Source organism: Seriola aureovittata, chromosome 19, assembly GCF_021018895.1.
Source record: "Seriola aureovittata isolate HTS-2021-v1 ecotype China chromosome 19, ASM2101889v1, whole genome shotgun sequence".
NCBI lineage: Eukaryota > Metazoa > Chordata > Actinopteri > Carangiformes > Carangidae > Seriola > Seriola aureovittata.
The window spans coordinates 4,284,702-4,298,993 of record NC_079382.1 but is presented as its reverse complement, the minus strand read 5'-3'; the positions used below and the strand labels follow the sequence as shown (position 1 = coordinate 4,298,993).

Below are 14,292 nucleotides of genomic sequence, written 5' to 3'. Positions count from 1 at the left end.
GACCAGCTGGCAAGGAAGCTGAGAGATGAGGAGAGGAAGGTTTGCTCCTCCTGCTGTACGCATGCGCCCTCTGTTGGATGGACTGGACCTAACACATTAATATCGGCTTGTGTTGTTTTACAGACACCTCAAGCTGTAACAATAGTCATTTGGGTGCATACATTTTGATTTATAAATCAAATAGTTTCAGCGTGGCAATTACTTTTACTCAGCAATATTACAAAATAAAAGAAAAATGTGGTTACAATACTTTCAATATTTCAGTTGATATTATGCTAACTGCAGTATGCCAGAAGAAAAAGCTCAGTAATAGCATTATCACAATATAATTTGGGGATACATAATCAGTAGCATCACAACTATCTAAAAGTGAATTAATCCAGCTGTGAGTCTACAATAGCTGCAGACTTGTTAAACCATTATTATATAAATACTCATGGTCGTCAGAGTAAAAGTGCTCATGGTTGATTGAAAATGCTCATGGTTGAACTCGAGAGCGTTGTTTTCTCGAGATAATGGGATAATTATTCCGTATTATCAAAAATATCTAGGCTTCCGTACTCTTACCTGGTGCCCTGAAAATATAACTTTAAAAAGTTATCAAGAACAACTTTACATATAGACATAGCTCAGCAAAGTACATGTACTCGTTTGTCCTATGATGATATGATCACATTGGATATAATTCAACAAGATATATAGGCTATATATATGTAGAATTGAACCTTTGTTAATTTGAAAGTTCCACATAGATGCCAATATTTCTAACAGGAATTGAATGCATCACGCGCACTTGTAGCCTACAGCGGGAGTGGGCTCTGTGGTGGGTGGAGCTGGGAAAACGAAAGAATGTACCTATTGTAACACTTCATGGACTGGACAGGTACAGACAAGGGCCGCCGTTAATGTTTTATCAATACCAAACGGACCGGGCTTGAGGTAGATACAACTTTTGATTGAACACCTGCACAAAGTTTGTGAAGCTGACATTGTGTTTTAAAACCTGCAGACGATTTTGAATGTTATATGTTGAAAGATTTTTTTACTGTACACCGCTGGGGTACTGTAAACCGCGGGGCGGGCCCGTCTTCAGATGTTCACACAGTGGCACGCCAAATTCCATTCAAAATTCTGATATTTTAACGAGGGGTAATTTATAAGCGCGGGTACACACATGTTTTAGCCCAGTAAAGACATTTGAGAGTGATTGCTTCAATTCGGCAATGGCATGTCTACAAGAACATACCTTAACTAGTCAAATTGTCAACATTTACAGCCATTTTTATCAGCTCCTTCTGAGTTTTTACATACAGCTGTTACAGCATTAACCAGTGTGATGTGAGGTAATTATGAATGTATGAGATGTTATGGAAAACCCCAACACGTTCTCACACACGTTTGGTGAGTTCATGTTTTGCTATTTGCTGAAAAGAAAAACAAAGTCAAGCTGTAATTGTTCAAATTATGAACAGAAATTGGCCTAAACCTTCTACCATAGGAGAGAGAGTGCATCAAGGCCTGATTGCATCATGTCATATGGAGAAAAGCTGATTAGGGACCAAGCCTTGGCTCTTAACAAAGTTGGGCCTCTTGAATAACTGCTCACATAAAAGCTAGTATTTTAAAATCTTGCTCAAGAGTTGCTGTACTTCTGCAAGAGACCACAAGGTGGTAGGATTACATCTTTGTATCTGTAGTCCTATGAAAAAGAGAAAGATTTAAACAAGCCACAAGACATGATGGCTGTCTGAGGTTTTACTTGGATGTATGTTTGTATCAAGATGCTAATATTCATCTTTTTTCTTGAGGGATGTAAATTGAAAATCACAATATTAAGGCTGGAAATATTAAACAACAAATTTGGCACACACTAAAAATATATCTGTGTTTCCAAATAAGTCTGATATGCTTGTTCATACTTGTATTCTACTGTTCTTTGATCAGACATTTTCTGATTTAAATCATCATTTTGCCAGAATTAGACAACAACATCTTTATGAAAAGGGGGTTCTGTCAAGACACATGTTTATATTTCTCAAATAAAGTATCAAAAACATATTGCTTTGCTATCAGTATCAGAACTCAGGTTCTGTATTGACACTATAGATGAATTACACCCACCCCCACACCAGATATTAAGACTGAAGTCACACTCACGCCTGGAGAAAAACACCCACACCCACCTAACGTAGCAGTTTTAAGTTATAGGTGATAAAAATGTTTTTAAAAAGCCTTTTATGAAGCTCCCATAGTGATATTAATGCACTGGCTTCTGTTTACAACATCAGACACTTTTTTTTTTTTGACCGCCCCATGGTGTCATGCTTGAATTATAGTTTCATTTGTTGTCAATGAAATCAAGCTGGTGAGAAAACAAACAGAACTGCCCACATGTTCGCTTCCACTTTGCCACCCTGAAGCTCCATAAAACAGTCAGAGGAGGAGGAGATGGAGGCAGGAACAGGTATGAAGAGAAGTGGAGTGTTGCAGCAGGTGAAGAAGACATCAGGCTCACATTTCAGTCAGATTATCATCACTTAAAGCACAGTTCAGCTGCTAAAGGTGTTTAACTTGGATTTAAACACATCAGTTTGGGATTAATTGTTCAGAGTAAGTTAATAAGTTGCAGTTCAATAAAGCAAGGAGTGGCAGTGAGTGGTTACAAAGAGCCAATTTTCCACCCTGCTTGTTACTGCATATTACTTTTGTTTACAAGGCCTGATTCAGCTGTAACTGGGCCAGAGTGGATGTAAAAGGAAATGGTTCAGAGCAAAGAAGACAAGCTGTATACCAGTCGCTTTATTCCCCCTGTAGATATAGACCCACTGGGAGCCAAGTTTGGGAGCTGTATAGTTCAAGAAATGCTGCCCTCGCGCATAAAACCTACAGTAAGAAGCTCGCACCGACTCTGAAGGGACGTTTCCTCTGTCTCTTTGCCCCGGTGTTAAGGTCTTCACTCTTTGTATGTCAGTTACCCCGCTGGGACCTAGTTACTGCTCCGGCCAATCACGCCGCTCCCTTAATTAACACAGGAAATTACATTCTTATATTTATAACCCAATAAGTAGACTGGCCGCTGAAAAGGTCACATCAACAGTTTTCGCCCTATAGCGGTTCGGCCCATGAGGATACGGCTGGGAGGAGAGCCAAGTGAAGTGCAGGCATAGAAGCCATGCTCAGCTATTTGTCATCATGTTCAGGAGGTTGTCAAATTAATCACTGGAAAACAGGCTTATAGCGAGTAAGTAGGTGACACCACATGAGAAGGAAATTTAATCCAAAGCATTAAATATCAGGAGAATATGACATTTCCTCACGTTTGAGGCTCTACCACAGGCAACAGTGTCCTCGGCTAATGCGCTCACATTCGCTGCTGCAGCGGATAGCGGCTGAGCTCAAATTCTGCTCTGGTGAACTCTAATGATCATAGGCACATTTTGCATGTTTTTTTTTTTTAATCAACAATTAGATGATGATAATAACGAGATTTTCTTCTTCCTATGCAGAACATTTGGTTATTTTTTTGTTTTTTTCCTGGGATAAAAATCTCCTGGTACACATGTAGTGCTGATTTGATCTGAAATTTAGTCAATTAATGGAATGACAAAACAATTTTAGTCATTCATCAGGCAAAAAAAAAAAAAAAAAAGCCAAATACTTGCTTGTTACATGCTAGTATGTTCTCATTTTCTCTGTTTTATATCATTGTAAACAGATTTTTGTTGGTTTGAAAAAACAAGCACTTTTAGGACGACTTGGGTCCTGTGAAATTATGACGGTGAGGATTGGAGTAAACTATTAACTGATTAAATGGAAAAATCATATATAGAATCATCAGTAATAAAAATGAGAATCAGTTGCAGTGCTGCGCATAGGAAGTGAAGTGTCCCAGACTCCTGACAAACTCTCATGCTGACTTGTACTATCGAAATATTAAAGGAAACTATGGATTATTAAGTTATGGTTTTATCTTCTGAACTTTGGTCATTATATCTATTAGTTATCATAATACTGAGTTAATGCCGACATAAACCAACAGTTTAGCCGGATTATCTAAACATCTTTATTTGGAGTTTGGGCAAATCACCATTTTAAACTTGCTTTAATTCCAGACACAAACAGTCAGTACAGTAGGTCAAAGTTGGAGCAGGATATCAGTCTGCAAACCGTGATGGATGTTTACAACAGACAGTTTGGGTTATGATTTCAGTTTACCTTCGTCTTTATCTCCAAATTAGTTTTTGCTAACATGATAGTCGTCTAAAACCTGTCTGACTCTCTAACCGCTCGTGTTTCGTCCTGTTTTTGGTCATATCATTAACTGGTTGAGTTCAGTGGCATCATTCCTAACAGGAATAATGGCCCAAAAATAAGATGCAGGTTGTAATCAAACTGGATTGTGTCTTTAAAAACACAAGCTGAGCATGAAGACACAACCGAACAAAGTGGTAAAAAAGAGAGAGAGAGATGTTGTATGATATAATGTGTTGCATTTTTAAGTTTTTACCTGATAAGAAGGAGCTTACAAGAGTGGCACTGGAAGACAAACATTCAAGAGGCTGAAAATGTCCCTCTCCATCACGCTGGTTCTGTTTTTTTTCAGGGTGTCTCTGATGTGGTTGTGGGGTGATGGGCCTGTCAAAGCGAGTGTCGTCGTGGACGGTGGAGGAAGTATTGGAGTGGGTGCAGGAGCAGTATCCAACCCAGATGAGCACCCTCCAGAAAGCCATCATTAAACACGCCATATCAGGTACAACTCGTGCTTTTAAATTCAGCTTGTTTCACTGGTACGAGACGATAACTTTTGTCTGCAGTTTGTATATAGAATTTATTTTTAAAGTTTTGTTGAAGCGAATGTTGAAAATTCAGCCCTGAATGTACTATGGGTTTTAGTTTAGTTTACTTTGAGTACTCCTGAGTTACGCTCGACACACACCGCGCTTGTGAATGAATTTGCAGGCCGTGCATTGCTGAGATTAAAGGATCATCACCTGGAGCTTCTCGGGGTGGAAGCTGAGGAGCAGCAGCAGGAAATCTTGCAGGACCTCCTCCTCCTCAGAGTTCAGGAGGAAATCAATGAACTCAGTGACATCTGCTCTGGTGAGAATGCCAAATGACTCTGTCTTCAGGCTGCAGCTGAGATACAAACTGATACAGCTGTAGTAAGAAAGTTTTTTTTTTTTGACGACTCTGCACTCTGAAAGCAACTCTGCATAGTAAGTGCAGGTAGTTTTCATTGGTGTTGGTGTGGACCGTCATTTCCATGTTTGAGTATGCACAGGTATTCACAAGAAACCATGCACGGATACACAGGAAAAGCTTTTCCAGCAGGTTTCTTCCCCTCGCAGTCAAAACACATTTTATTTTCAATCAAACTCACACTTATAGTTTAAAAAAAAAAAAAAACATGTCACCAAATCCCCCAAAACAGTCAAACATTTAATTGTTGTGTAGCTTTTTATGTTCAAGAAGAGAAACTGGCTTTCAAACTTGTGTTTTATTCGTGCTCTTTTCTCCTCTCCAGACTGTTTTGCTCCATAGCAGAGAATAAATCTTCAGAGGAATTGAAGCTTACTTTTTTATTTTTTTATTTATTATTTCCCTTCCATCCATTCATCCGTTTGAAGGAGAGAGAAATGTGGGAGTGACAGAAAACACGGAGAGAAGGTGAAGAGAAAGAAGAATCGATGAGGAATGACGAGAAAGAAACCTATTTCCTGTATGAAATCTGATCTGCGCGGACGGATGAGATTAGTTTCTGTCTGTCTTTTTCTGAGCCTCACTGTCCATTAGTCTCTGTCTTTTTTCTCTCTATAGTGGGTTTTTATTCCAATGTAGTATTATAAAATATTGTATTCAATGTACTGAATATTGAGAATCCATTAGTCCCCTTACAGTTGTTAACTACTCAGAATAACAGCTTCTATTGTATTTCCGACAACAGATAATGCTGTGATCACATTTTTTTCATGCCGATCTCAAAATATCAGGACAATTAGCGGTCAGTTATGTAACCTATGACACCTACTAGTTAAACAAGGTCACACCTAAATCAGACACTTCTACTAAACTGTGGAAGGGATAATTAGTTAAATGAAATCAAAAGAAGGTCTGAAAATAACCAGAAAAGGTTTGTAGAAGTAGTAGGGTGTGACCTCACATGTATCCTGAGTGATAGTTCCTCTCCTGCAGCAGTAATTTAACTCTCAGGAAAACAGGGGGATTACAGGAAGACGCAGAAAGACGAAGGGAAAGTGGTGAGTTTTCCCCTTTAAACATTTCAGTGTGTCAAGATAAGAAAAGCTGAATCCAAACAGTAACTTTCTGCTACTGTCTGTCTGCTCTTCGCTCACACAATCCAGCTGCTGGTTTGAATCTGCTGTTTTTATTTGTCTCTGTATTTTTGACTGATGAGCCACAAACAATGTGTTATTTTTTGTGACGTGAAAAAATCCACTGATGTTGTCTGGGTTTGATGCCATTTTTTTTATCCTCTTGCTGTTGACAGCATTTTGGGTTTTCGGGTTGTCCATCTGTCCGTCTGTCCGTCCGCCCATTCTCATGTCCTAGAATGGTACAAACGTTCAATTGAACTCAACGATGAACGGATTCGATTTTGGCGGCCAAACGTCAAGGTTACTGTGACCTGAACTTGGCCGTAACGCAAGAATTCATATACTAATTATGATAAAATACACTTAACACCTTTTATTAGATTCCTTCACAGTCCTCACTACATATATTACATGAGTCTGGACAAACATATAAACTGCAACAAGGCCGTAATTCTAGCTTGATATGTTCTGGTTGATACAAGTGGTCCTACAATTTTCTGACACTCTTTTTTTTAAAAATATAATTCCCTGTTTCCTTTATTTATGATGTTGGCCTCCTTTTTGTGTGAACTATATCATCAATGTTACTGCATCTGTATTACATAAAAGGTCATGTCTATTTCCGAGCATTTTGTCATGGCACTGCTACAGTATGGTCAGCTGAATTAAAAGTGCTGCCTTGGCAACAACACCGCGTCTGCAGTTTTCTTTCTTCTGTTTTCTCTTTAAGTCATCTGTCTCGTTGGCAGACAGACTCCACTTGTTCTACGTCAGTGTAATCATCAGTCATTTGTTTGTCATCTTTCTGCTTTTACAGCTGCAGCCTCTCATACATACAGCATTCAGTATTTGCTCTGCGACCCTCTCCCCATCTGGCTGGAGGAGTGTCAGAGGTAGACCACTGTGAAAGATCTAGGACTCCTAAAACTAAAGGTCATAATAATAAAAACACTAATGCATACTTGTGCGCAGCCCAGATCATCATGTCACAGACTGCAGGCTACAGCAAGTGTAATGTTGATGAACTACGCAATAAAAATGTAATCAAACTGCATCACATCCATGGCATCAGCCGTATATCAGCCTGACTGTAATTCAACAGTTGCACCACCACACAGAAGTTTTTTTTTTTTTAAAAGCTATTTGCCAGTTTTGAAAGAAATTACCTTTTGTTGACACTAATGAGGAAATGTAAAACTGTGTGAAGGGGCTGGTCGTTCTAAGACACTGTGTCCAACAGTTACAGCCCAGATTTTGTGATGTTTTCGTGCCTTTCTTTACAAATTTATTGTCCAGTGAAGGTGAAGTTCCGAAACAAATGAATCAATTTCTTATATTAGGTTCACATTTTTTCCAGTCTGTCTTAAAACACTTGTCAGCAGGTTGTGCTTGGAAACATTCACTTAGACTCAAGGATGAACGGATAGGAATTTGGTGGTCAGAGGTCAAGATCACTGTGACCTCACATAACTCGAAAATGTTTATGCTAACTAGGACACAATTTATCACAAATATCTTAAAAAAAATAAAATGATGAAGTGACATCAGTGGATATCATATCCAAATGGTCAAAGGTCAGCTTCACTGTAACAACAGCTTGTCTTTTACTATCAATTAAAGTCTATTTTCAGCTTGTTGTAGCCCTTCATTGTTGCTATATGACAGCTTTTTTAAAAAATATTCAAACAAATAGATTCACATTTCCCCCAAATTAAGCGTATTGTATTTGATATCGCTCCAAATATTTGGTTCTCTGCTAGAATTTAAAATAAAGTTCTGCGAGTTTGAATAATGTTTGGCTTCACATGGTGAGTTTGTGGCTGACCTACCGGTGGGTCAGTGAGAGAAACATAAAAGCAAGGAAAAAGAGCCTTTATTATACCAAAAAATTTGTTTGAGCTCCATGGAAACATAATACAATTATGCACAAAAGATTTTCTATCTTACACCCAGAAATGCAAAGAGGAACAGGCGTGCTGCTCTTAAGGGCAACATGCTTATGAAAACGTAACAAGCTGCTGCTGTGTGTGAGAGATTCAGAATGCATGTTTACAATTATATACATGTTTCCAGAATACCAAACTTCCTATCAAGTGACCTTTTCTGTCTTTTTCCTTCTGTTTCTGGCCCTGATTGTGTGCATTTGGGTGTGTGTGTGTGTAAGTGTGATTAATACCCCAGGAGATGGTGTGACATTTGATTTGGCGTGGCGTGGCTGGGGGAAGCGTTTACTCAGCACAAACGTAAATCCACCTCACTGATAGAGTGAAGGGGATGATGAAAAACACCAGTGACCCTGACGACGGAGCCAAAATGGAAAGTCTGACGCTACATAAACAGATGCAAATTCAGTTAATTCCAATTTATTAAAAATGGTCAATTCAAATAAATAAAATATGCATATTTGCTTTTTTGAGCATAAATAAAACAATTTTGTATGTCTAATCTAATATGCTCTAAATATCCATATCATTCATCAAGTTTTTTTAAAGTTCATTCATTTAAAGTTCATGCTTTATTTTACAGTACTACAGGATGTTGATGCAGCCCAGACACTTAAACATTAACATGTTTTTTTGTTCACTTTTTATGGATTTAGTAGATATTTGCAGTATGTATGTATTGCATATTTTCAAGTCATATTTCAATCTTATCATCTAACCACTTATTCCTGTAAAATGGACAGGCAAACATACATAAACGGATTTGGCTGATGGGACAAAGATCAGCTTAGAAAGAAAAGCTTAAAATTACTGTTCAGAGAAATCCACATACGAGCACAGCCATGAAAAATATATCTTTTTCCATCGCTCAAACCAACCAAGCCAAGGCTGTGTTTCAAGCAGGCCAGCTGAAAGTCAGCTGAGAGCCTCCTCCTCCTCCCCCTCAGTCCTTCAGCGTCTTGCGGCCGCGGCAGCCTCTTTGTCACTTTGTTTGTGATTTATTCATAGATGCACCAGGGAGAGAAAGATCAATAGTTTCTGAAAGAAAAATTAGTTAGCGTCAGGCCACTAAGCAGGGAGGAAGAAGAGAGAAGGTCACCATGAGTTCAGAGGGGATGTGAAAGTTGAGGAGGCCATGCCTGGAATCTGCTGCTCACTTCACTCTACAGCGGTGCCGGGCTACTAACAGCAGTAATTAAAAAAGTAACATTATCAGCTCTAATTATGACTCCCTGGGAGCAGTAATTTGTCACATTATGTTTCTGTTACACCTTGAAAATTGGCTGTTGGCTTCCAGCAACATGAGCCTGTTTCTTCCTCTGTGAAAACTGCTGGCGGTGACGGGGATTAGAGAGTGATTTATTTGCATTCCTGGCTTGCTAGTTTGCAAATGTCAGCAAACAGGACAAGTTATTGTAGTGGAGCTGCTGGCAAGCTAACGCAACAGGGTACAAAGCTAACATAATACTGGCATGGCTAACATTACAATTATATGTTGGCTGAATGAAAAACACAAACAGAAAAACCCTCCTAGCCTACTGTTAGCTTTAGCACATTATTTACATTTACACATTATTCTTAGATGGTTACCTCATTGCTAATCTTGTTGACACACTCAAAAATCGAAATTCAACCTAGATAGATAGATTCATTACGTATTTATATTGGTTTATATACATTGATATAATTAATATTATATACATTAATATAATAAGTAGAATTTTGCAAACAAATACCCCATTTTCAATAGGCTCAAAAGATTGCATTGTTCTTAATCATAGATATTCTGCTAGCAATAGTGGATTTGCAGCCATTTTGCTACTGGTTTATCAACACTTTTGCCTTTTTGCTAACTGGGAGATATAGTTGTCAAAGGCTTCCAATATCTTCGACTCTGATACTCTGATACTTGGGTGCCGACACTTCCTGCTTATGCTATGTATGACATGAACATAGCATTAACTACCAATATGCTAATGTGCGCTAACAGGATATAATGCTAACACAGGCAGGGCTAAGCTACCAACTGTCTAATGTTAGCTAACATGGCACAAAGCTAATATTGATGAGGCTAGCTTTTGGGAAATGTCAGCTAATAGGGCACAAAGTGATCATAACAAGAGTGTCTGCTAACAGGGAATGGCGCTAACATGATTAAGGCTAATGACCCAACGTAAACAATCAGGGCATAATAAATATAACTTTACAGAGGCTACTGGATTTACCATGGTTACCAGTTTCCACTTGTAAATAGTGTTCACATCAACAGCCAAATGTACGACAGAGAAAGTCAAACTATCTGACTTGGCGCTAAAAAGTATGGTTGGTTATTTTTCGGAAGCATTTTATATTACAAATCATACAATAGGAAATTATACCTTATTTTCTTATGCCGTCCACAGTTTTCCAAAATTTAAGAACTTTGTACAGTTTGGGAGAGGTAAAGTGTGCACACAGGAACAAAGGAAAGCATGTGTCAGGGGCACCTGGAAGAAAATATAATAAACCAAGCAAAATAAAATAAACAACGAGGTCAGAGAAAAAAAAACAAACAAACAAAACATTATAGAGTCAATCATTCAATACTTCCACAAAATCTGCCCTTATGGGCCTCACACATTTGATCCACTCCATTTTAACCCTCACATGTCCAACTCTGCAGTAAGGAAACCATCACTCAATGTTAATGTCAAATTACACTCTTAGAGTAAAGTAGCCGTAGTTTTCTTAGCAGACAATTTGCTGGCTAGTTAGTAAGATGTTCTTTGCAGAAACATAGCTAATGTTTGTATCTTTGAATTTTCTTTTGTTGATTGATTGAGAAAGCTGGAATCTATTGAGAGAGAAGCAGTGTGTCAAGAAGCCTGACAGCTGCTATCTTGATTCGTCCACTGACATGAACGCTTGGAAGTTGTAAACATGGGAATCTTTCTGAGAGTTACCTTTCCTCCCACATGACTTGAACATGTCATGATGGTAAACGTCTGTTAACAAAGCTAACATAACGTATGAGTGAGAGTTTTTATTGGATTGATCATTAAGAAATCGTTTCCCTTGGAGGTTTAATCAAGGAATTGGTGTTTTATGTTTTTGTGTTAATTTGAGTCACCCTCTGACTCCCAGGGCTATTCAATTTCCATGTATTAAGATGAAAAATGCTAATGATATTCTTATTTAAACCAGCTGTGGATTACAAGTGGGGATCCCCTATGGGTGGATTGCACACCAGAGAAGGGTGTTGCCCAAAAATGAAATAAAACAGATAGTTAATACATAAAATTCACAGTGGAGACTACCAATTAAATTTTCTGGGTGTAATTACTCTTTTAAATACAATAAGATTGTATTATTCCCCTGTGAAAAAAAATTCAACAACATAAAAGAACTGTATTTGAATGGTTTCATGTGCGCAATAACACATATTGATTTCCTGTTTCTCTGCTGAGATGTGGCAGAACAGCATTTACAACACCCATACACAGCTTTGCAGCTCACACACTCCACTGTGTTTATAATAATGTGTCTCTTTGAAGAATAAATGTATGCTAACCTCAAATTTGTGCTTGCATCCATACATCTTTCTGTGCCTATGTGCAGGGAAGCATTTTGTGAGTGAAACAGTCACTTGAGAGCAACCAAACACCACATCGCATTTATAAAATTGTCCCTGAGTCTGTGTTTGCTTTTAAAATCACTCCTGGCCTGTGCCCAGTCTGTGCAGGTAACCATCTGCAGAGCCACAAAGTGTGAAACACGGCGCCTGACAAATATCTGCTTTCAAACATATATTTATTTGCTGCCTTTGTTGGGTCAAGATGCAGAACGTGTAGGTGGTGGAGTGATTTTAGAGAATCGAGTCTCAGCTCATGCAGCTGTCAAATCCTTGTGTAGAGTTCCTGAGCAAAAACTCAGAATTTCTGCCAGCTACAAGAGTAAGGTGACTGGGTCTAATAGAAGACACACACAGTACAGCTATAGGTAACTACACGTCTTCTCACCTAACTCTTAGCAAGAAAGCTAACTAAGAATATTTCATTATTACAATATATTGTATTACATTATTTCAGCGCAGTCTGGAGAAAATGGCTAATGAACATAAATTGTCATCAGTCAGTGTAAATGGACTGCATTTATTCGACAATTTTTCTGCATGAGCACTTTTCATTACTCAGTATAAAGGAAAAATTAAAACATTTATACTTTTATTAAAAGTTTATAGAGAATTTGATTATGAAGTTTATATTCGCCAATTTTGTGGTCCTAAAGTTAGAAGTGAAGCAGGAAAAAAATTGCCACTGACCTATACTCATGGAAATTGCAGACAGATTAATGTAGGTTTAATCTGTCTCTGTATGAATTAAGCACAATAACAGATAAAACTTCATGAATAAATTCCTGCCTCACGGTTTTATGCATCTGCCGCTCAGACTAGTTTCAGGCTACACACTGACCTTTGACCTTTGACCACCAAAATCTCATCAGTTCATCCTCGAGTCCAAGTGAATGTTTTTGCCAAATTGGAAGAAAATCCCTCAAAGTGTTAGTTAGATATTGTTTTCAGAACACTGAGATGTATGTTTGTACGTTGGTACCAGACGGACGGACGGATGGAGGAACTACATGAAAACGAAATGCCTCCGGCTCTGGCTGCTGCTGGTGCAGAGAAACCCATGGAAGTAAAAAAGAGACTTTTTAAAGCTTGACTTCAGTAAGGACGTTAGATAATATAAGGACATTTTAAAACAAGAGCTACACCGGTACTTTTATTGGGATATAATTTACTAAAAAAAGTAGATCAGTTTACATCTACCTCACTTTACTTGCTGTGAACCTGCTCTCCATTTTCTATAAATCACCTTTACCGTTTTATACATTTTAACTTTTCATACTCAAAATATTTCACTTTATTGCTCTATATGGTTCAAAATCCTCTGTGTGATTTAATGTTTCCAGCTACATCCACACTGGATCTCAGCAATCAAACTACAGCTGAAAGAGAGAAATCCAATCACCTGAAGCTTTCCCCTCTCGGGACTCTTCATTTCAGCAGTGATCAATGTGGCGTAACCGGCAAACTGTCCACACATTCAGTCAAAGTATCCCTCCAGGTGAGAAGAGATATGTATGGATAAAAAAAACCAAAGTGTTTAATACAGGATGGAGGAGCAGGATAACGCTTCTAATGTTTGCCTTGTGTGTTGACAATGACGGATGCAAATGTCTAATCTAATCACATGGGTGGGAATTGCAGCTTGCTTACAGCTTTTTCTCTGTATCGTTATCTGTGTCATCTTTCATTTTCTGCCAGTTTGAAACTTTTGGATTTAAATTGTATTTGATGCAAATTTTTGGCTCACGGTTTGGTGAACTCGCACACCTAGTTAGGGAGGAAACAGGGGCGAAAGAGAAGCTAGAGAGACGAGGGAGATGGATAATAGAGACGCCAAAATAAAAGCAAATTTGGTCCTCCTGCTGAGTTTATTAGCAGAGCGCACCTGTTCGCCAGCTAAAGCAGGTGCCTCTCGCATACAAGGCCAATCCGAGTGTAAATGTGTGGATACGTGTGTGTGTGTGTGTGTGTGTGTGTGTGTGTGTGTGTGCACTAGTCCAATCACTATGACTGTCTGCTAAAAAAACACACCCATTTGTCAAGACAAACGAGTGACACGGGAAGGAAGGTGGATGGGGTGCCAAACCTCCAGCTACAGCCAAAAAGAAGAAGAAAAAACAACAACACAGTGTACTTTATTACCTGGAAGTGAGAAAATGAGTTTTGCCAACAAATGGCCCATCTATTTCCCCTCACATCAATGGACTCATGGCACTTGATTTATCTTCCCTGTATTGGAAGCAATGGAGTGAGAAGAGGAGAGAGCAATAAGGTGGGGAAGATGGGCTCCTGCTGCCTTTAAGTCCGGTGGGAAGAAAACACTAAAACAGCTCAAATGTTTCGTTGAGTGCATATAAGTTATAAGGTGAACTTTTCCAATCGTGGCATCTCGACAACTCCAAAC

General features: G+C 38.6%; 1 protein-coding gene across 1 annotated transcript; it reads left to right on the top strand.

Annotated features, from left to right (window-relative positions):
* Positions 1 to 835: 835 nt before the first annotated feature.
* On the top strand, positions 836 to 7,024 carry LOC130187712 (sterile alpha motif domain-containing protein 12-like). Its single transcript, XM_056405555.1, has 4 exons — positions 836 to 939; positions 4,604 to 4,750; positions 4,960 to 5,100; positions 5,525 to 7,024. Exons 2-4 carry the CDS (start codon positions 4,630 to 4,632, stop codon positions 5,539 to 5,541), a joined length of 279 nt encoding a protein of 92 aa, XP_056261530.1. The 5' UTR covers positions 836 to 939; positions 4,604 to 4,629; the 3' UTR covers positions 5,542 to 7,024.
* The last annotated feature ends 7,268 nt before the right edge of the window (positions 7,025 to 14,292 follow it).